At 48.2% G+C, this 25,000-nt stretch overlaps 1 protein-coding gene across 1 annotated transcript in view; it reads right to left on the bottom strand.

Moving 5' to 3' along the window:
- Positions 1-25,000, bottom strand: part of LOC135516569 (glutamate receptor-interacting protein 1-like) — a 942,640-nt gene that overhangs the window by 16,462 nt on the left and 901,178 nt on the right. The window contains exons 5-8 of the mRNA XM_064940920.1: positions 19,395-19,540; positions 6,933-7,016; positions 5,730-5,805; positions 3,587-3,732 (exon numbers count right to left, since the gene is read on the bottom strand). Coding sequence (XP_064796992.1) covers positions 3,587-3,732; positions 5,730-5,805; positions 6,933-7,016; positions 19,395-19,540 — 452 coding nt within the window. The remainder of the gene's footprint in view (positions 1-3,586; positions 3,733-5,729; positions 5,806-6,932; positions 7,017-19,394; positions 19,541-25,000) is intronic.

The raw sequence follows: 25,000 nt of genomic DNA, 5'->3' as shown, positions 1-25,000 counted from the left end.
AGCGTTCTGTAAAGTAGAAAGAAACATCAAAGCCCAGCAGAGGACCAGCAGGTGATTCTTTTTCATTGAATATGTTTCACATCACAGATCTTTCTCTGCATCTGAAAAGGCTTTTATGCACAAAGCTTTTAGGCTGTTCTGTTGGCTGTGTTCTGCTGTGTTCTGGCTGTGTTCTGCTGTGTTCTGCTGGGTTCTGGCTGTGTTCTGCTGGGGTCTGGCTGTGTTCTGCTGTGTTCTGCTGGGTTCTGGCTGTGTTCTGCTGTGTTCTGCTGGGTTCTGGCTGTGTTCTGCTGGGTTCTGGCTGTGTTCTGCTGGGTTCTGGCTGTGTTCTGCTGGGTTCTGGCTGTGTTCTGGCAGTGTTCTGTCAGTGTTCTGTCAGTGTTCTGTCAGTGTTCTGTCAGTGTTCTGACTGTGATTTGTAAGAGCTGGGGTCTGGCTGTGTTCTGGCAGTGTTCTGGCTGCGTTTTGGCTGTGCTTTGGCTGTGCTTTGGCTGTGTTCTGGCTGCGTTTTGGCTGCGCTTTGGCTGTGTTCTGGCTGTGCTTTGTAAGAGCTGGGAGCTGGCAGGCAGGACTTCTATTGGAAGACACCTGCCTTTGACTACCTATAATGGAACCTAACTGCCTGTCTGCAACAGAGCTCTCTGACTGTCTGGAAGGGAACCTTACTGCCTGTCTGGAATGAAACCTTACTGCCTGTCTGTAACAGAGCTCTCTGACTGTCTGGAATGAAACCTTACTGCCTGTCTGGAATGAAACCTTACTGCCTGTCTGTAACAGAGCTCTCTGACTGTCTGGAAGGGAACCTTACTGCCTGTCTGTAACAGAACTCTCTGACTGTCTGGAATGGAACCTTACTGCCTGTCTGGAATGAAACCTTACTGCCTGTCTGGAATGGAACCTTACTGCCTGTCTGTAACATAACTCTCTGACTGTCTGGAATGGAACCTTACTGCCTGTCTGTAACATAACTCTCTGACTGTCTGGAATGGAACCTAACTGCCTGTCTGTAACAGAGCTCTCTGACTGTCTGGAAGGGAACATTACTGCCTGTCTGTAACAGAACTCTCTGACTGCCTGGAATGGAACCTTACTGCCTGTCTGTAACAGAACTCTCTGACTGTCTGGAATGGAACCTTACTGCCTGTCTGGAATGAAACCTTACTGCCTGTCTGTAACAGAACTCTCTGACTGCCTGGAATGGAACCTTACTGCCTGTCTGTAACAGAACTCTCTGACTGCCTGGAATGGAACCTTACTGCCTGTCTGTAACAGAACTCTCTGACTGTCTGGAATGGAACCTTACTGCCTGTCTGGAATGAAACCTTACTGCCTGTCTGTAACAGAGCTCTCTGACTGTCTGGAATGGAACCTTACTGCCTGTCTGTAAAAGAGCTCTCTGACTGTCTGGAATGGAACCTTACTGCCTGTCTGTAACAGAGCTCTCTGACTGTCTGGAATGAAACCTTACTGCCTGTCTGGAATGAAACCTTACTGCCTGTCTGGAATGGAACCTTACTGCCTGTCTGGAATGAAACCTTACTGCCTGTCTGTAACAGAGCTCTCTGACTGTCTGGAAGGGAACCTTACTGCCTGTCTGTAACAGAGCTCTCTGACTGTCTGGAAGGGAACCTTACTGCCTGTCTGTATAAGAGCTCTCTGACTGTCTGGAAGGGAACCTTACTGCCTGTCTGTAACAGAGCTCTCTGACTGTCTGGAAGGGAACCTTACTGCCTGTCTGTAGCATAACTCTCTGACTGTCTAGAATGGAACCTTACTGCCTGTCTGTAACAGAGCTCTCTGACTGTCTGGAATGGAACCTTACTGCCTGTCTGGAATGGAACCTTACTGCCTGTCTGGAATGGAACCTTACTGCCTGTCTGGAATGGAACCTTACTGCCTGTCTGGAATGGAACCTTACTGCCTGTCTGGAATGGAACCTTACTGCCTGTCTGGAATGGAACCTTACAGCCTGTCTGGAATGGAACCTTACTGCCTGTCTGGAATGGAACCTTACTGCCTGTCTGGAATGGAACCTTACTGCCTGTCTGGAATGGAACCTTACTGCCTGTCTGCAGCGACTGCAACAGAACTCACCCAGAGCTGAAGGCACAGAGAGAGGATGGAGACATTTCCACCTATCCAATCCTGTCACATCTACAGGACCGGCTGAGGGTTGGAACTCAGCGAGAGAAAGGGGGAGAGTGGGGCAGCAGGGAGACAACGGGGAACAGCTGGAGAGATGAAGGCCAGGGTCTGTGGAAATGTCTCCGTGATGGAGGGATGGGGGGCTGCCAGGGGGTGTTGGTCGGTCTGTCCTCCGGTCCTGGACTGGGTCTGTCCTCCGGTCCTGGACTGGGTCTGTCCTCCGGTCCTGGACTGGGTCTGTCCTCCGGTCCTGGACTGGGTCTGTCCTCCGGTCCTGGACAGGGTCTGTCCTCTGGTCCTGGACTGTCACAGGCTACATCTCTCAGAGTCTCTGTCTGCTTCAACATGACAACTGATGGGAATGATGTTAAGAGACTCTAGGAGATCAAGTCTGTCTTTAGACCTTCCCCTGACAGTGTCCACCAACACCCCCTGGCAGTGTCGGGAGAACACCATATAAATGTCCACCAACACCCCCTGGCAGTGTCCTGACCACACCATATAAATGTCCACCAACACCCCCTGACAGTGTCCACCAACACCCCCTGGCAGTGTCCTGACCACACCATATAAATGTCCACCAACACCCCCTGACAGTGTCCACCAACACCCCCTGACAGTGTCCACCAACACCCCCTGGCAGTGTCCACCAACACCCCCTGGCAGTGTCCTGACAACACCATATAAATGTCCACCAACACCCCATGGCAGTGTCTACCAACACCCCCTGGCAGTGTCCTGACAATGTCTACCAACACCCCCTGGCAGTGTCCTGACCACACCATATAAATGTCCACCAACACCCCCTGACAGTGTCCACCAACACCCCCTGACAGTGTCCACCAACACCCCCTGGCAGTGTCCACCAACACCCCCTGGCAGTGTCCTGACAACACCATATAAATGTCTACCAACACCCCCTGGCAGTGTCCTGACAATGTCTACCAACACCCCCTGGCAGTGTCCTGACAATGTCTACCAACACCCCATGGCAGTGTCGGGAGAACACCATATAAATGTCTACCAACACCCCCTGGCAGTGTCGGGAGAACACCATATAAATGTCCACCAACACCCCCTGACAGTGTCCACCAACACCCCCTGGCAGTGTCGGGAGAACACCATATAAATGTCTACCAACACCCCCTGGCAGTGTCGGGAGAACACCATATAAATGTCTACCAACACCCCCTGGCAGTGTCGGGAGAACACCATATAAATGTCTACCAACACCCCCTGGCAGTGTCGGGCGAACACCATATAAATGTCCACCAACACCCCCTGGCAGTGTCGGGCGAACACCATATAAATGTCTACCAACACCCCCTGGCAGTGTCGGGAGAACACCATATAAATGTATATGCATCTAGAAGATAGGCTTCTTGAGGACGCACACACACACACACACACACACACACACACACACACTCCCATGACGTACCCATGATGGAGACGTCGTACTCGATGAGCAGCGTCGCCTCCTGTCCACACTGTTTGAGGATGGACATGGCCTCTGCATGGGACGTCCCATGAAGACGGATCCCATCGATACTCAGGAGCCTGTCCCCTGGCTTCACCGTACCCTCCCTGAGGAGAGAGGAGAGGAAGTGAGGGAGGGGGAGGAGAGGGGGAGGGAAGGAGGGAGAGAGAGGGAGGGGAGAGAGAGGGAGGAGAGAGGAGAGGAAGGAAGGAAGGGGGAGGAGAGGGGGAGGGAAGGAGGGAGAGAGAGGGAGGGAGGGGAGAGAGAGGGAGGGATGGGACAGAGGGAGGAAGGAAGGAAGGAAAGAAGGGGGAAGGAGGGAAGCGAGGGAGGGGAGGAGAGGGGAGGGAGAGGAGAGGGGGAGGGAAGGAGGGAGAGAGAGGCAGGGGACAGATGAAGGGAGGGAGAGGAGAGGGGGAGGGAAGGAGAGAAAGAGAGGGAGGGAGATGGAAGGAGGGAGAGGGGGAAGAGAGGGGGAGGGAGGGAGAGGGGGAGGGAAGGAGGGAGAGAGGGGAGAGACAGGCAGGGGACAGAGGGAGGGAGAGGAGAGGGGGAGGGAAGGAGGGAGAGGGGGAAGAGAGGGGAGGGAAGGAGAGAGAGAAAGAGGGAGAGGGATAGAGAAGATGTCAGTCAGTGAGCTGTGAACAGAAAATATAAATTGCTATATTTGGTTTCCACAGGTGAGCTAATCGCTAACAGCTAACCGTCCAGCATGATGTGACACTGGAAATGAATCTCCACGCTGTCTCTGCCTTTGATCAGATTTTATCAGAAACAACCTGTGACAACCGCTAGAATGGAATCCTGTCCTCCTCACTGGAAGTGTGAACACTGAAGCTCCATCCTGATTATCCACACTTCTCCTGGTGGAGTTAACATGGTGGAAACTCACTCCAGACGATGCTAACACCAAGGCAACGCTTTTAAATGCTGGATGGGGAGTGTGCTGCTGGATCCTTCAACACGGTCCATTAATAGACTGTTTATAGGGAGGGAGACGGAGAGAGAGAGACGGAGAGAGAGAGAGCCTATTGGTTCCCCTGCACTTAAACACTTCATTTGGATCATTGCGTCTTAATAGCAAGGACTCCTCTCTTCTCCTCTCCCAGCTTTTCTCTCCTCTCCTCTCCTCTCCTCTCCTCTCCCAGCTCTTCTCTCTTCTCCTCTCCTCCTCTCCTCTCCCAGCTCTTCTCTCCTCTCCCAGCTCTCCTCTCCTCTCCTCTCTTCTCCTCTCCTAGCTCTTCTCTTCTCTTCTCTCCTCTCCTCTCCTCTCCTCTCCTCTCCCAGCTCTCCTCTCCTCTCCTCTCCCAGCTCTCCTCTCCCAGCTCTTCTCTCCTCTCCTCTCCCAGCTCTTCTCTCCTCTCCCAGCTCTTCTCTCCTATCCTCCTCTCCTCTCCTCCTCTCCTCTCCTCTCCTATTTTCCTCTTCTCTTCCTCTCCTCTCCTCTCCTCTCCCAGCTCTTCTCTGTCTTACAATGAGGGCAAAAAACAACATTTGAGAGGGTATGCAGCTGGAGGTTGAATGTTTGAAGGGGTACGGGACAATAACACGTTTGGGGACCACTGCTCTACAGCTCACCTCGAACTCTGCTGATGTTTCAAACAAGGTCAAGGTAATGTCACAATGAATGGATACAAGTCAGATCTTTGAACTATCTGTGATCTGCTACTCATGTCTAGACTCTGATACACAAGAACTATCTGTAATCTGCTACTCATGTCTAGACTCTGATACACAAGAACTATCTGTAATCTGCTACTCATGTATAGACTCTGATACACCAGAACTATCTGTGATCTGCTACTCATGTCTAGAATCTGATACACCAGAACTATCTGTGATCTACTACTCCTGTCTAGAATCTGATACACCATAACTATCTGTGATCTTCTACTCATGTCTCGACTCTGATACACCAGAACTATCTGTGATCTTCTACTCATGTCTCGACTCTGATACACCAGAACTATCTGTGATCTGCTACTCATGTCTAGAATCTGATACACCAGAACTATCTGGGATCTGCTACCCATGTCTAGAATCTGATACACCAGAACTATCTGGGATCTGCTACTCATGTCTCGTCAGTGATACAACATCTTACCTGTCAGCAGGTCCACCTGGCCTGATGGTCGTTATGACAACGGGACGGGATTTGTTCCTGTCCTCGTGGGCTCCTCCTAAACAAACCAACAGACAGTTATCACACAAACAGGTGGGTACGGTAACCAAGGATACATATAATTGATTTGTGCTATAAGAGATCACTGAAGAACCAAGGTAATACTGTAGTACCTGATCACAACGGAAAACAGTTTAAATAAAACTTCTACACAGGAAACACAGTAGCAATACATTGGCTTTCACTGCAGGAAGGACTTATTGATTTAGAAACAGAAAGGGCAATTGAATAAAGACATTTTAGCCTCGTCAGTAATTTCAAAGCAGAACATGAACCCACAGTTTGAACACGACATCATCCATTCACGTTCCTCTCTCTCAGAGGATATTAAACATCATCCATTCACGTTCCTCTCTCTCAGAGGAGATTAAACATCATCCATTCACGTTCCTCTCTCTCAGAGGAGATTAAACATCATCCATTCACGTTCCTCTCTCTCCGAGGAGATTAAACATCATCCATTCACGTTCCCCTCTCTCCGAGGAGATAAAGATTAAACATCATCCATTCACGTTCCTCTCTCTCCGAGGAGATAAAGATAAAACATCATCCATTCACATTCCTCTCTCCGAGGAGATAAATATTAAACATCATCCATTCACATTCCTCTCTCTCTGAGGAGATAAAGATTAAACATCATCCATTCACGTTCCTCTCACCGAGGAGATAAAGATTAAACATCATCCTTCTCTGAGATAAAGATTATACACGACAACAAAAACACACTTGTTGAATTGATGACGGAGAGTAATGAGCTGTGGTAACATCTCTGTAGCGTCGACCTTCAAGTTCACTTCCCTCTCTTCAAAGACCGAGGATAACTCACCAAGGGAGCATCACAAATGGAACCCTATTCCCTACACAGTGCACTACTTTTGACCAGAGCCCTATGGACCCTAAAATTAACAGTGTAGGGAATAGGGTGCTATTTAGGTCGCATTTCTAAAAGTTTGTTCCTATTCGTTTTAATGAAGCTTCATTCCAACCGGGTAAATAGAGTCAACTAGACGGCCATATTCTGTAGTCATATTCAGATCACTTTCCTTTCCCCCGTACCCCAGTCAAACGGCTTCACACACACACACACACACACACACACACACACACACACACACACACACGTACCTCGGATGACAAAGCCGAACGTGTTGCCTTCTTTGTGCAGAGTCACCTCAACGCTTTTGAACATCAGCCCAGAGCCCTGAACAGCTGAGGAGAGAAGAGCAAACACTATATGAACACATCACTACCTCCACAGTTAAAGCATTACACAGTCTGGCAGAGGAGCCATCATTACACAGTCTAGGAGAGGAGACATCATTACACAGTCTAGGAGAGGAGACATCATTACACAGTCTGGGAGAGGAGACATCATTACACAGTCGAGAGGAGACATCATTACACAGTCTGCCTGGGAGAGGAGACATCATTACACAGTCTAGGAGAGGAGACATCATTACACAGTCTGAGAGAGGAGACATCATTACACAGTCTAGGAGAGGAGACATCATTACACAGTCTAGGAGAGGAGACATCATTACACAGTCTGGGAGAGGAGACATCATTACACAGTCTAGGAGAGGAGACATCATTACACAGTCTGGGAGAGGAGACATCATTACACAGTCTGGGAGAGGAGACATCATTACACAGTCTAGGAGAGGAGACATCATTACACAGTCTGGGAGAGGAGACATCATTACACAGTCTGGGAGAGGAGACATCATTACACAGTCTAGGAGAGGAGACATCATTACACAGTCTAGGAGAGGAGACATCATTACACAGTCTGGGAGAGGAGACATCATTACACAGTCTGGGAGAGGAGACATCATTACACAGTCTGGGAGAGGAGACATCATTACACAGTCTAGGAGAGGAGACATCATTACACAGTCTGGGAGAGGAGACATCATTACACAGTCTAGGAGAGGAGACATCATTACACAGTCTAGGAGAGGAGACATCATTACACAGTCTAGGAGAGGAGACATCATTACACAGTCTGGGAGAGGAGACATCATTACACAGTCTGGGAGAGGAGACATCATTACACAGTCTAGGAGAGGAGACATCATTACACAGTCTGGGAGAGGAGACATCATTACACAGTCTGGGAGAGGAGACATCATTACACAGTCTGGGAGAGGAGACATCATTACACAGTCTAGGAGAGGAGACATCATTACACAGTCTAGGAGAGGAGACATCATTACACAGTCTGGGAGAGGAGACATCATTACACAGCCTGGGAGAGGAGACATCATTACACAGTCTGGGAGAGGAGACATCATTACACAGTCAGTCTGAATGTAAAGCTCTGCATCAGACCAGGGAGAGGAGACATCATTACACAGTCTGGGAGAGGAGACATCATTACACAGTCTAGGAGAGGAGACATCATTACACAGTCTAGGAGAGGAGACATGATTACACAGTCTGGGAGAGGAGACATCATTACACAGTCTGGGAGAGGAGACATCATTACACAGTCTGGGAGAGGAGACATCATTACACAGTCTGGGAGAGGAGACATCATTACACAGTCTGGGAGAGGAGACATCATTACACAGCCTGGGAGAGGAGACATCATTACACAGTCTGGGAGAGGAGACATCATTACACAGTCTGGGAGAGGAGACATCATTACACAGTCTAGGAGAGGAGACATCATTACACAGTCTGGGAGAGGAGACATCATTACACAGTCTGGGAGAGGAGACATCATTACACAGTCTGGGAGAGGAGACATCATAACACAGCCTGGGAGAGGAGACATCATTACAAAGTCTGTCTGAGAGAGGAGACATCATTACACAGTCTAGGAGAGGAGACATGATTACACAGTCTGGGAGAGGAGACATCATTACACAGTCTAGGAGAGGAGACATCATTACACAGTCTGTCTAGGAGAGGAGACATCATTACACAGTCTAGGAGAGGAGACATCATTACACAGTCTGGGAGAGGAGACATCATTACACAGTCTGGGAGAGGAGACATCATTACACAGTCTGGGAGAGGAGACATCATTACACAGTCTGGGAGAGGAGACATCATTACACAGTCTGCGAGAGGAGACATCATTACACAGTCTGGGAGAGGAGACATCATTACACAGCCTGGGAGAGGAGACATCATTACACAGTCTGGGAGAGGAGACATCATTACACAGTCTGGGAGAGGAGACATCATTACACAGTCTGGGAGAGGAGACATCATTACACAGTCTAGGAGAGGAGACATCATTACACAGTCTGGGAGAGGAGACATCATTACACAGTCTGGGAGAGGAGACATCATTACACAGTCTAGGAGAGGAGACATCATTACACAGTCTGGGAGAGGAGACATCATTACACAGTCTAGGAGAGGAGACATCATTACACAGTCTGGGAGAGGAGACATCATTACACAGTCTGGGAGAGGAGACATCATTACACAGTCTGGGAGAGGAGACATCATTACACAGTCTAGGAGAGGAGACATCATTACACAGCCTGGGAGAGGAGACACCATTACACAGTCTGGGAGAGGAGACATCATTACACAGTCTAGGAGAGGAGACATCATTACACAGCCTGGGAGAGGAGACATCATTACACAGCCTGTCTGAATGTAAAGCTCTGCATCAGACCAGGGAGAGGAGACATCATTACACAGTCTGGGAGAGGAGACATCATTACACAGCCTGTCTGAATGTAAAGCTCTGCATCAGACCAGGGAGAGGAGACATCATTACACAGTCTGGGAGAGGAGACATCATTACACAGCCTGGGAGAGGAGACATCATTACACAGCCTGTCTGAATGTAAAGCTCTGCATCAGACCAGGGAGAGGAGACATCATTACACAGTCTGGGAGAGGAGACATCATTACACAGTCTAGGAGAGGAGACATGATTACACAGTCTGGGAGAGGAGACATCATTACACAGTCTAGGAGAGGAGACATCATTACACAGTCTGTCTAGGAGAGGAGACATCATTACACAGTCTAGGAGAGGAGACATCATTACACAGTCTGGGAGAGGAGACATCATTACACAGTCTGGGAGAGGAGACATCATTACACAGTCTGGGAGAGGAGACATCATTACACAGTCTGGGAGAGGAGACATCATTACACAGTCTGCGAGAGGAGACATCATTACACAGTCTGGGAGAGGAGACATCATTACACAGCCTGGGAGAGGAGACATCATTACACAGTCTGGGAGAGGAGACATCATTACACAGTCTGGGAGAGGAGACATCATTACACAGTCTGGGAGAGGAGACATCATTACACAGTCTAGGAGAGGAGACATCATTACACAGTCTGGGAGAGGAGACATCATTACACAGTCTGGGAGAGGAGACATCATTACACAGTCTAGGAGAGGAGACATCATTACACAGTCTGGGAGAGGAGACATCATTACACAGTCTGGGAGAGGAGACATCATTACACAGTCTAGGAGAGGAGACATCATTACACAGCCTGGGAGAGGAGACACCATTACACAGTCTGGGAGAGGAGACATCATTACACAGTCTAGGAGAGGAGACATCATTACACAGCCTGGGAGAGGAGACATCATTACACAGCCTGTCTGAATGTAAAGCTCTGCATCAGACCAGGGAGAGGAGACATCATTACACAGTCTGGGAGAGGAGACATCATTACACAGCCTGTCTGAATGTAAAGCTCTGCATCAGACCAGGGAGAGGAGACATCATTACACAGTCTGGGAGAGGAGACATCATTACACAGCCTGGGAGAGGAGACATCATTACACAGCCTGTCTGAATGTAAAGCTCTGCATCAGACCAGGGAGAGGAGACATCATTACACAGTCTGGGAGAGGAGACATCATTACACAGCCTGGGAGAGGAGACATCATTACACAGTCTGGGAGAGGAGACATCATTACACAGCCTGGAAGAGGAGACATCATTACACAGTCTGGGAGAGGAGACATCATTACACAGCCTGGGAGAGGAGACATCATTACACAGTCTGGGAGAGGAGACATCATTACACAGTCTGCGAGAGGAGACATCATTACACAGTCTGGGAGAGGAGACATCATTACACAGCCTGGGAGAGGAGACATCATTACACAGTCTGGGAGAGGAGACATCATTACACAGTCTGGGAGAGGAGACATCATTACACAGTCTGGGAGAGGAGACATCATTACACAGTCTAGGAGAGGAGACATCATTACACAGTCTGGGAGAGGAGACATCATTACACAGTCTGGGAGAGGAGACATCATTACACAGTCTAGGAGAGGAGACATCATTACACAGTCTGGGAGAGGAGACATCATTACACAGTCTAGGAGAGGAGACATCATTACACAGTCTGGGAGAGGAGACATCATTACACAGTCTGGGAGAGGAGACATCATTACACAGTCTGGGAGAGGAGACATCATTACACAGTCTAGGAGAGGAGACATCATTACACAGCCTGGGAGAGGAGACACCATTACACAGTCTGGGAGAGGAGACATCATTACACAGTCTAGGAGAGGAGACATCATTACACAGCCTGGGAGAGGAGACATCATTACACAGCCTGTCTGAATGTAAAGCTCTGCATCAGACCAGGGAGAGGAGACATCATTACACAGTCTGGGAGAGGAGACATCATTACACAGCCTGTCTGAATGTAAAGCTCTGCATCAGACCAGGGAGAGGAGACATCATTACACAGTCTGGGAGAGGAGACATCATTACACAGCCTGGGAGAGGAGACATCATTACACAGCCTGTCTGAATGTAAAGCTCTGCATCAGACCAGGGAGAGGAGACATCATTACACAGTCTGGGAGAGGAGACATCATTACACAGTCTAGGAGAGGAGACATGATTACACAGTCTGGGAGAGGAGACATCATTACACAGTCTAGGAGAGGAGACATCATTACACAGTCTGTCTAGGAGAGGAGACATCATTACACAGTCTAGGAGAGGAGACATCATTACACAGTCTGGGAGAGGAGACATCATTACACAGTCTGGGAGAGGAGACATCATTACACAGTCTGGGAGAGGAGACATCATTACACAGTCTGGGAGAGGAGACATCATTACACAGTCTGCGAGAGGAGACATCATTACACAGTCTGGGAGAGGAGACATCATTACACAGCCTGGGAGAGGAGACATCATTACACAGTCTGGGAGAGGAGACATCATTACACAGTCTGGGAGAGGAGACATCATTACACAGTCTGGGAGAGGAGACATCATTACACAGTCTAGGAGAGGAGACATCATTACACAGTCTGGGAGAGGAGACATCATTACACAGTCTGGGAGAGGAGACATCATTACACAGTCTAGGAGAGGAGACATCATTACACAGTCTGGGAGAGGAGACATCATTACACAGTCTGGGAGAGGAGACATCATTACACAGTCTAGGAGAGGAGACATCATTACACAGCCTGGGAGAGGAGACACCATTACACAGTCTGGGAGAGGAGACATCATTACACAGTCTAGGAGAGGAGACATCATTACACAGCCTGGGAGAGGAGACATCATTACACAGCCTGTCTGAATGTAAAGCTCTGCATCAGACCAGGGAGAGGAGACATCATTACACAGTCTGGGAGAGGAGACATCATTACACAGCCTGTCTGAATGTAAAGCTCTGCATCAGACCAGGGAGAGGAGACATCATTACACAGTCTGGGAGAGGAGACATCATTACACAGCCTGGGAGAGGAGACATCATTACACAGCCTGTCTGAATGTAAAGCTCTGCATCAGACCAGGGAGAGGAGACATCATTACACAGTCTGGGAGAGGAGACATCATTACACAGCCTGGGAGAGGAGACATCATTACACAGTCTGGGAGAGGAGACATCATTACACAGCCTGGAAGAGGAGACATCATTACACAGTCTGGGAGAGGAGACATCATTACACAGCCTGGGAGAGGAGACATCATTACACAGTCTGGGAGAGGAGACATCATTACACAGTCTAGGAGAGGAGACATCATTACACAGTCTAGGAGAGGAGACATCATTACACAGTCTGGGAGAGGAGACATCATTACACAGTCTGGGAGAGGAGACATCATTACACAGTCTGGGAGAGGAGACATCATTACACAGTCTAGGAGAGGAGACATCATTACACAGTCTGGGAGAGGAGACATCATTACACAGTCTAGGAGAGGAGACATCATTACACAGTCTAGGAGAGGAGACATCATTACACAGTCTAGGAGAGGAGACATCATTACACAGTCTGGGAGAGGAGACATCATTACACAGTCTGGGAGAGGAGACATCATTACACAGTCTAGGAGAGGAGACATCATTACACAGTCTGGGAGAGGAGACATCATTACACAGTCTGGGAGAGGAGACATCATTACACAGTCTGGGAGAGGAGACATCATTACACAGTCTAGGAGAGGAGACATCATTACACAGTCTAGGAGAGGAGACATCATTACACAGTCTGGGAGAGGAGACATCATTACACAGCCTGGGAGAGGAGACATCATTACACAGTCTGGGAGAGGAGACATCATTACACAGTCAGTCTGAATGTAAAGCTCTGCATCAGACCAGGGAGAGGAGACATCATTACACAGTCTGGGAGAGGAGACATCATTACACAGTCTAGGAGAGGAGACATCATTACACAGTCTAGGAGAGGAGACATGATTACACAGTCTGGGAGAGGAGACATCATTACACAGTCTGGGAGAGGAGACATCATTACACAGTCTGGGAGAGGAGACATCATTACACAGTCTGGGAGAGGAGACATCATTACACAGTCTGGGAGAGGAGACATCATTACACAGCCTGGGAGAGGAGACATCATTACACAGTCTGGGAGAGGAGACATCATTACACAGTCTGGGAGAGGAGACATCATTACACAGTCTGGGAGAGGAGACATCATTACACAGTCTGCGAGAGGAGACATCATTACACAGTCTGGGAGAGGAGACATCATTACACAGCCTGGGAGAGGAGACATCATTACACAGTCTGGGAGAGGAGACATCATTACACAGTCTGGGAGAGGAGACATCATTACACAGTCTGGGAGAGGAGACATCATTACACAGTCTAGGAGAGGAGACATCATTACACAGTCTGGGAGAGGAGACATCATTACACAGTCTGGGAGAGGAGACATCATTACACAGTCTAGGAGAGGAGACATCATTACACAGTCTGGGAGAGGAGACATCATTACACAGTCTGGGAGAGGAGACATCATTACACAGTCTAGGAGAGGAGACATCATTACACAGCCTGGGAGAGGAGACACCATTACACAGTCTGGGAGAGGAGACATCATTACACAGTCTAGGAGAGGAGACATCATTACACAGCCTGGGAGAGGAGACATCATTACACAGCCTGTCTGAATGTAAAGCTCTGCATCAGACCAGGGAGAGGAGACATCATTACACAGTCTGGGAGAGGAGACATCATTACACAGCCTGTCTGAATGTAAAGCTCTGCATCAGACCAGGGAGAGGAGACATCATTACACAGTCTGGGAGAGGAGACATCATTACACAGCCTGGGAGAGGAGACATCATTACACAGCCTGTCTGAATGTAAAGCTCTGCATCAGACCAGGGAGAGGAGACATCATTACACAGTCTGGGAGAGGAGACATCATTACACAGCCTGGGAGAGGAGACATCATTACACAGTCTGGGAGAGGAGACATCATTACACAGCCTGGAAGAGGAGACATCATTACACAGTCTGGGAGAGGAGACATCATTACACAGCCTGGGAGAGGAGACATCATTACACAGTCTGGGAGAGGAGACATCATTACAGAGTCTGGGAGAGGAGACATCATTACACAGTCTGGGAGAGGAGACATCATTACACAGCCTGGGAGAGGAGACATCATTACACAGCCTGTCTGAATGTAAAACTCTGCATCAGACCAGGGAGAGGAGACATCATTACACAGTCTGGGAGAGGAGATATCATTACACAGTCTGGGAGAGGAGACATCATTACACAGTCTGGGAGAGGAGACATCATTACACAGTCTGGGAGAGGAGACATCATTACACAGTCTGGGAGAGGAGACATGATTACACAGTCTGGGAGAGGAGACATCATTACACAGTCTGGGAGAGGAGACATCATTACACAGTCTGGGAGAGGAGACATCATTACACAGTCTGGGAGAGGAGACATCATTACACAGCCTGGGAGAGGAGACATCATTACACAGTCTGGGAGAGGAGACATCATTACACAGTCTGGGAGAGGAGACATCATTACACAGTCTGGGAGAGGAGACATCATTACACAGTCTGGGAGAGGAGACATCATTACACAGTCTGGGAGAGGAGACATCATTACACAGTCTGGGAGAGGAGACATCATTACACAGTCTAGGAGAGGAGACATCATTACACAGCCTGGGAGAGGAGACATCATTACACAGTCTGGGAGAGGAGACATCATTACACAGTCTGGGAGAGGAGACATCATTACACAGTCTGGGAGAGGAGACATCATTACACAGTCTGGGAGAGGAGACATCATTACACAGTCTGAGAGAGGATACATCATTACACAGTCTGGGAGAGGAGACATCATTACACAGTCTGGGAGAGGAGACATCATTACACAGTCTGGGAGAGGAGACATCATTACACAGTCTAGGAGAGGATACATCATTACACAGTCTGGGAGAGGAGACATCATTACACAGTCTGGGAGAGGAGACATCATTACACAGTCTGGGAGAGGAGACATCATTACACAGCATGTCTGGGAGAGGAGACATCATTACACAGTCTGGGAGAGGAGACATCATTACACAGTCTAGGAGAGGATACATCATTACACAGTCTGGGAGAGGAGACATCATTACACAGTCTGGGAGAGGAGACATCATTACACAGTCTGGGAGAGGAGCCATCATTACACAGTCTGGGAGAGGAGACATCATTACACAGTCTGGGAGAGGAGACATCATTACACAGTCTAGGAGAGGAGACATCATTACACAGTCTGGGAGAGGAGACATCATTACACAGTCTGGGAGAGGAGACATCATTACACAGTCTGGGAGAGGAGACATCATTACACAGTCTGGGAGAGGAGACATCATTACACAGCCTGGGAGAGGAGACATCATTACACAGTCTGTCTGAGAGAGGAGACATCATTACACAGTCTAGGAGAGGAGACATCATTACACAGTCTAGGAGAGGAGACATCATTACACAGTCTGGGAGAGGAGACATCATTACACAGTCTGGGAGAGGAGACATCATTACACAGTCTGGGAGAGGAGACATCATTACACAGTCTGGGAGAGGAGACATCATTACACAGTCTGGGAGAGGAGACATCATTTCACAGTCTAGGAGAGGAGACATCATTACACAGTCTAGGAGAGGAGACATCATTACACAGTCTGGGAGAGGAGACATCATTACACAGCCTGTCTGGGAGAGGATACATCATTACACAGTCTGGGAGAGGAGACATCATTACACAGTCTGGGAGAGGAGACATCATTACACAGCCTGGGAGAGGAGACATCATTACACAGTCTGGGAGAGGAGACATCATTACACAGTCTAGGAGAGGAGACATCATTACACAGTCTGGGAGAGGAGACATCATTACACAGTCTGGGAGAGGAGACATCATTACACAGTCTGGGAGAGGAGACATCATTACACAGTCTGGGAGAGGAGGCATCATTACACAGTCTAGGAGAGGAGACACCATTACACAGTCTGGGAGAGGAGACATCATTACACAGTCTAGGAGAGGAGACATGATTACACAGTCTGGGAGAGGTGACATCATTACACAGTCTAGGAGAGGAGACATCATTACACAGCCTGGGAGAGGAGACATCATTACACAGTCTAGGAGAGGAGACATCATTACACAGTCTGGGAGAGGAGACATCATTACACAGTCTAGGAGAGGAGACATCATTACACAGTCTAGGAGAGGAGACATCATTACACAGTCAGGGAGAGGAGACATCATTACACAGCCTGGGAGAGGAGACATCATTACACAGCCTGGGAGGGGAGACATCATTACACAGTCTGGGAGAGGTGACATCATTACACAGCCTGGGAGAGGAGACATCATTACACAGTCTAGGAGAGGAGACATCATTACACAGTCTGGGAGAGGAGACATCATTACACAGTCTGGGAGAGGAGACATCATTACACAGTCTGGGAGAGGAGACATCATTACACAGTCTGGGAGAGGAGACATCATTACACAGTCTGGGAGAGGAGACATCATTACACAGTCTGGGAGAGGAGACATCATTACACAGTCTGGGAGAGGAGACATCATTACACAGTCTGGGAGAGGAGACATCATTACACAGTCTAGGAGAGGATACATCATTACACAGTCTGAGAGAGGAGACATCATTACACAGTCTGGGAGAGGAGACATCATTACACAGTCTAGGAGAGGAGACATCATTACACAGTCTAGGAGAGGAGACATGATTACACAGTCTGGGAGAGGAGACATGATTACACAGTCTAGGAGAGGAGACATCATTACACAGTCTGGGAGAGGAGACATCATTACACAGTCTGGGAGAGGAGACATCATTACACAGTCTGGGAGAGGAGACATCATTACACAGTCTAGGAGAGGAGACATGATTACACAGTCTGGGAGAGGAGACATGATTACACAGTCTGGGAGAGGAGACATCATTACACAGTCTAGGAGAGGAGACATCATTACACAGTCTGGGAGAGGAGACATCATTACACAGTCTGGGAGAGGAGACATCATTACACAGTCTGGGAGAGGAGACATCATTACACAGCCTGGGAGAGGAGACATCATTACACAGTCTGGGAGAGGAGACATCATTACACAGTCTGGGAGAGGAGACATCATTACACAGTCTGGGAGAGGAGACATCATTACACAGTCTGGGAGAGGAGACATCATTACACAGTCTAGGAGAGGAGACATCATTACACAGTCTGGGAGAGGAGGCATCATTACACAGCCTGTCTGGGAGAGGAGACATCATTACACAGTCTGGGAGAGGAGACTTCATTACACAGTCTGGGAGAGGAGACATCATTACACAGTCTGTCTGGGAGAGGAGACATCATTACACAGTCTGGGAGAGGAGACATCATTACACAGTCTGGGAGAGGAGACATCATTACACAGTCTGGGAGAGGAGACATCATTACACAGTCTGTCTGGGAGAGGAGACATCATTACACAGTCTGGGAGAGGAGACATCATTACACAGTCTATGAGAGGAGACATCATTACACAGTCTGGGAGAGGAGACATCATTACACAGTCTGGGAGAGGAGACATCATTACACAGTCTGTCTGGGAGAGGAGACATCATTACACAGTCTGGGAGAGGAGACATCATTACACAGTCTATGAGAGGAGACATCATTACACAGTCTGGGAGAGGAGACATCATTACACAGTCTGGGAGAGGAGACATCATTACACAGTCTATGAGAGGAGACATCATTACACAGTCTGGGAGAGGAGACATCATTACACAGTCTGGGAGAGGAGACATCATTACACAGTCTGTCTGGGAGAGGAGACATCATTACACAGTCTGGGAGAGGAGACATCATTACACAGTCTATGAGAGGAGACATCATTACACAGTCTGGGAGAGGAGACATCATTACACAGTCTAGGAGAGGAGACATCATTACACAGCCTGGGAGAGGAGACATCATTACACAGTCTGGGAGAGGAGACATCATTACACAGTCTGGGAGAGGAGACATCATTACACAGTCTGGGAGAGGAGACATCATTACACAGTCTGGGAGAGGAGACATCATTACACAGTCTGGGAGAGGAGACATCATTACACAGTCTGGGAGAGGAGACATCATTACACAGCCTGTCTGAATGTAAAGCTCTGCATCAGACCAGGGAGAGGAGACATGAAAGGAAAAGCCATCGAGGTGAGATGTGTTTGGTAAAGGTGGCTTTGAACTCCGTGTAAAACAGCTCTGGAAAGGTACAAAGGAATTGTGGGGACTCAAGACTCAGGACTCAGATGGAAGATCCAGTTTCATCCAGCTTGACTCTATACTCATCCAATTATACTGATTAGTATCTATCTATTGAACCAATCAGATCAACAGATACACTACTAATGTATCTATTGAACCAATCAGATCAACAGATAAACACTACTAATGTATCTATTGAACCAATCAGATCAACAGATAAACACTACTACTGTATCTATTGAACCAATCAGATCAACAGATAAACACTACTAATGTATCTATTGAACCAATCAGCTCAACAGGGCTAATGTATCTATTGAACCAATCAGATCAACAGGACTAATGTATATATTGAACCAATCAGATCAACATAATATATCTATTGAACCAATCAGATCAACATAATGTATCTATTGAACCAATCAGATCAACATAATGTATCTATTGGACCAATCAGATCATCATAATGTATCTATTGAACCAATCAGATCAACATAATGTATCACTGACTATGAAGGCCTGTATCATTTCCTGGTCCTAAAACAGTAGAACTCACAGACGGGTGGCAGCTCGTATTCCACCTCTAGAACCACACGTTCTCCGACGTTCTTCAGCAGGCTAATGATCTCGTCGTGACGGAACTTGGTCAGGTTGATCCCGTTTACAGACTTGATGTAGTCGCCCACGTTGAGCTGGTCACTCCTACACAAAGAGAGATGGATGGTGTGATAGAGGAGGGGAGGGAGACAGAGAGAGGGGATGGGATTGAGACAATCAGAACAGAAGTAGAGAGAAACACAGAAAGAGAAATATATGAAGACGAGGAGATGGGAGAAACGCAGAAAGAGAAATATATGAAGACGAGCAGATGAGAGAAACACAGAGAGAGAAATATATGGAGACGAGGAGATGAGAGAAACACAGAGAGAGAAAGATATGGAGACGAGGAGATGAGAGAAACACAGAGAGAGAAAGATATGAAGACGAGGAGATGAGAGAAACACAGAGAGAGAAAGATATGGAGACGAGGAGATGAGAGAAACACAGAGAGAGAAAGATATGGAGACGAGGAGATGAGAGAAACACAGAGAGAGAAATATATGGAGACGAGGAGATGAGAGAAACACAGAGAGAGAGTGTGTGACAGAAGCACCAGATCATCAGCAAACAGTAGACATTTGACTTCAGATTCTAGTAGTGTGAGGCCGGGTGCTGCAGACTGTTCTAGTGCCCGCGCCAATTCGTTGATATATATGTTGAAGAGGGTGGGGCTTAATCTGCATCCCTGTCTCACCCCACGGCTCTGTGGGAAGAAATGTGCGTGTTTTTTGCCCATTTTAACGGCACACGTTGTTTGTGTAAATAAATGTTTTAAATGTTGTATGTTTTTCTCCCAACACCACTATCCATCAATTTGTAAAAATGACAGGCCAAGTGGTGCTCTGTCTCTCTCTCTGTCTCTTTGTCTCTCTCAATTCAATTCAATTCAATTCAAGGGGCTTTATTGGCATGGGAAACATATGTTAACCTCTTACATTTATGGGGGCGCTATTTCATTTTTGGATGAAAAACGTTCCCGTTTTAAACAAGATATTTTGTCACAAAAAGATGCTTGACTATGCATAAAATTGATAGCTTTCGAAAGAAAACACTCTGACGTGTCCAGAAATACCAAGATATTCTCTGTGCGTGCCCTAGAACGTGAGCTTCAGGCAAAACCAAGATGAGATGGCATCCAGGAAATGACAAGGATTTTTGAGGCTCTGTTTTCCATTGTCTCCTTATATGGCTGTGAATGCGAGAGGAATGAGCCTGCCCTTTCTGTCGTTTCCCCAAGGTGTCTGCAGCATTGTGACGTATTTGTAGGCAGATCATTGGAAGATTGACCATAAGAGACCACATTTACCAGGTGTCCGCCCGGTGTCCTGCGCCGAAATTGGTGCGCAAAAGTCACCTGCCAGTATTTTTCCATGCGATACAAAGAGGAAAGCAAGCTTCCACGAACTGCATATCAATGAAGAGATATGTGAAAAAACACCTTGAGGATTGATTCTAAACAACGTTTGCCATGTTTCGGTCGATATTATGTAGTTAATCCGGAAAAGTTTTACGTTGTAGGTGACTGAATTTTCGGTTCGTTTCGGTAGCCAGACGCAATGTAGAAAACGGAACGATTTCTCCTACACACAGACGCTTTCAGGAAAAACTGCGCATTTGGTATGTAACTGAGAGTCTCCTCATTGAAAACATCAGAAGCTCTTCAAAGGTAAATGATTTTATTTATTTGGTTATCTGGTTTTTGTGAAAATGTTGCGTGCTAAATGCTACTCAAAATGCTATGCTAGCTTTGCATACTCTTACACAAATTAGTCAATTTCTATGGTTCAAAAGCATATTTTGAAAATCTGAGATGACAGTGTTGTTAAGAAAAGGCTAAGCTTGAGAGCAGACGCATTATTTTCATTTTATTTGCGATTTTCAGAAATCGTTAACGTTGCGTTATGCTAATGAGCCTGAGGCTTTAGTCACAAACCCGGATCCGGGATGGGGAGTTTCAAGAAGTTAACATTGCCAAAGCAAGTAAGGTCTCTCTCTCTCTCTCTTTCTCTCTCTCTCTGTCTATCTCTCTCTCTCTCTCTCTCTCTGTGTCTCTCTCTCTCTCTCTGGTAAAATAGGTTACTCTCTCTCTCTCTCTCTGTGGTAAAATAGGTTACTCTCTCTCTCTCTCTCTCTCTCTGGTAAAATAGGTTACTCTCTCTCTCTCTCTCTCTCTCTCTCTCTGGTAAAATAGGTTACTCTCTCTCTCTCTCTCTCTCTCTCTGGTAAAATAGGTTACTCTCTCTCTGTGGTAAAATAGGTTACTGTCTCTCTCTCTAGTGGAATATGTGATCTCTCAAATTACAGGCCAAGAGAGTCCTCTCTTTCCCTCCCTTCCATTCCTACATCCCCCCTCTCTCTCTCTCTCCCTTCTATCCCTACATCCCTCTCTCTCTCTCTCTCTCCCTCCCTTCCATCCCTACATCCCTCTCTACCTCTCTCTCTCTCCCTCCCTTCCATCCCTACATCCCTCTCTATCTCTCTCTCTCTCCCTCCCTTCCATCCCTACATCCCTCTCTATCTCTCTCTCTCTCCCTCCCTTCCATCCCTACATCCCTCTCTCTCTCTCACTCTCTCCCTTCCATCCCTCTCTATCTCTCTCTCTCTCCCTCCCTTCCATCCCTACATCCCTCTCTCTCTCTCTCACTCTCTCCCTTCCATCCCTCTCTATCTCTCTCTCTCTCCCTCCCTTCCATCCCTACATCCCTCTCTCTCTCTCTCACTCTCTCCCTTCCATCTCTCTCTCTCTCTCTCCATCCCTTCCATCCCTACATCCCCCCCTCTCTCTCCCTTCCTTCCATCCCTACCCCCCCTCTCTCTCTCCCTCCCTTCTATCCCTACATCCCTCTCTCTCTCTCTCTCCCTCCCTTCCATCCCTACATCCCCCTCTCTCTCTCTCCCTCTCTTCAATCCCTACATCCCTATCTCTCTCTCTCCCTCACTTCCATCCCTACATCTCTCTCTCTCTCCCTCCCTTCCACCCCTACATCCCTCTCTCTCCCTCCCTTCCATCCCTACATCTCTCTCTCTCCCTCCCTTCCATCCCTACATCCCCCTCTACATCCCTCTCTCTCCCTCCCTTCCATCCCTCTCTCTCCCTCCCTTCCATCCCTACATCTCTCTCTCTCCCTCCCTTCCATCCCTACATCCCTCTCTCTCCCTCCCTTCCATCCCTACATCCCTCTCTACATCCTCTCTCTCCCTCCCTTCCATCCCTACATCCCCTCTCTCCCTCCCTTCCATCCCTACATCCCTCTCTCTCCCTCCCTTCCATCCCTACATCTCTCTCTCTCCCTCCCTTCCATCCCTACATCCCTCTCTCTCCCTCCCTTCCATCCCTACATCCCTCTCTACATCCCTCTCTCTCCCTCCCTTCCATCCCTACATCCCTCTCTCTCCCTCCCTTCCATCCCTACATCCCTCTCTCCCTCCCTTCCATCCCTACATCTCTCTCTCTCCCTCCCTTCCATCCCTACATCCCCTCTCTCCCTCCCTTCCATCCCTACATCCCTCTCTCTCCCTCCCTTCCATCCCTACATCTCTCTCCCTCCCTTCCATCCCTACATCTCTCTCTCTCCTCCCTTCCATCCCTACATCTCTCTCTCCCTCCCTTCCATCCCTACATCTCTCTCTCCCTCCCTTCCATCCCTACATCTCTCTCTCCCTCCCTTCCATCCCTACATCTCTCTCTCCCTCCCTTCCATCCCTACATCTTGTCCTCTCTCTCCTCCCTTCCATCCCTACATCTCTCTCTCTCTCTCTCTCCCTCCCTTCCATCCCTACATCTCTCCCTCCCTTCCATCCCTACTTCCCTCTCTATCTCTCTCTCTCTCCCTCCCTTCCATCCCTACATCCCTCTCTATCTCTCTCTCTCTCCCTCCCTTCCATCCCTACATCTCTCTCTCTCTCTCTCTCTCCCTCCCTTCCATCCCTACATCCCTCTCTCTCCTCCCTTCCACCCCTACATCTCTCTCTCTCTCCCTCCCTTCCACCCCTACATCCCTCTCTCTCCCTCCCTTCCATCTCTACATCCCTCTCTCTCCCTCCCTTCCATCCCTACATCCCTCTCTCTCCTCCCTTCCATCCCTACATCCCTCTCTACATCCCTCTCTCTCCCTCCCTTCCATCCCTACATCCCTCTCTCTCCCTCCCTTCCATCCCTACATATCTCTCTCCCTCCCTTCCATCCCTACATCCCTCTCTCTCCCTCCCTTCCATCCCTACATCCCTCTCTCTCCCTCCCTTCCATCCCTACATCTCTTTCTCTCCCTCCCTTCCATCCCTACATCTCTCTCTCTCTCCCTCCCTTCCATCCCTACATCTTGTCCTCTCTCTCCCTCCCTTCCATCCCTACATCTCTCTCTCTCCCTCCCTTCCATCCCTACATCCCTCTCTCTATCTCTCTCTCTCCCTCCCTTCCATCCCTACATCCCTCTCTATCTCTCTCTCTCTCCCTCCCTTCCATCTCTACATCTCTCTCTCTCCCTCCCTTCCATCTCTACATCTCTCTCTCTCCCTCCCTTCCATCTCTACATCTCTCTCTCTCCCTCCCTTCCATCCCTACATCTCTCTCTCTCTCTCTCTCTATCAGTGTGATGGAGAGGAGCAGTTGTCAGAGCGTGTAAAAGGAGGAATCAGATGTGACCTGTGAGTTCAATGAACCAGTCAGCAGCTGACAGGAGGGAGGAGAGTGGTGTTTTAAACAGCATCCATTTATATAGCTAACACACTGAACACACACACTGAACACACACACACACACACACACTGAACACACACACACACTGAACACACACACACACACTGAACAAAGACACACATACAAACACACACACACATACAAACACACACACACACACACACACACCCACTGAACACACACACACACTGAACACACACACTGAACACACACACTGAACACACACACACACACACACTGAACAAAGACACACATACACACACACGGTTTATCTCTCTCTCATCTCTGTCTCTCTCTCTGTCTCTCTCTCTCTCCTCTGTCTCTCTCTTTCTGTCTGTCTCTCTCTCCCTCTTGTATCTCTCTCTCCTCTCTCTCTCCCTCTTGTCTCTCTCTCTCCCTCTTGTCTCTCGCTCTCTCTCCTCTCTCTATTTCTCTCCATCTTGTCTCTCTCTCTCCCTCTTGTCTCTCTCCCTCTTGTCTCTCTCTTTCTCTCTCTCTCTCTCTCCCTCTTTTCTCTCTCTTTCTCCCTCTCTGTCTCTCCCTCTTGTCTCTCTCCTCTCTCTATCTCTCTCCATCTTGTCTCTCTCTCTCCTCTCTCTCTCCCTCTTGTCTCTCTCTTTCTCTCTCTCTCTCTCTCCCTCTTTTCTCTCTCTCCCTCTTGTCTCTCTCCTCTCTGTCTCCCTCTTGTCTCTCTCTCTCCCTCTTGTCTCTCTCTCCATCTTCTCTCTCTCTCTCCTCTCTGTCTCTCTTCCTCTTGTCTCTCTCTCCCTCTTCTCTCTCTCTCTCTCTGTGTCTCTCTTCCTCTTGTCTCTCTCTCTCCCTCTTGTCTCTCTCTCCCTCTTGTCTCTCTCTCTCTCCCTCTTGTC

This window comes from Oncorhynchus masou, chromosome 27 (genome assembly GCF_036934945.1).
Source record: "Oncorhynchus masou masou isolate Uvic2021 chromosome 27, UVic_Omas_1.1, whole genome shotgun sequence".
Taxonomy (NCBI): domain Eukaryota; kingdom Metazoa; phylum Chordata; class Actinopteri; order Salmoniformes; family Salmonidae; genus Oncorhynchus; species Oncorhynchus masou.
This window is presented reverse-complemented; position numbering and strand designations above follow the sequence as displayed.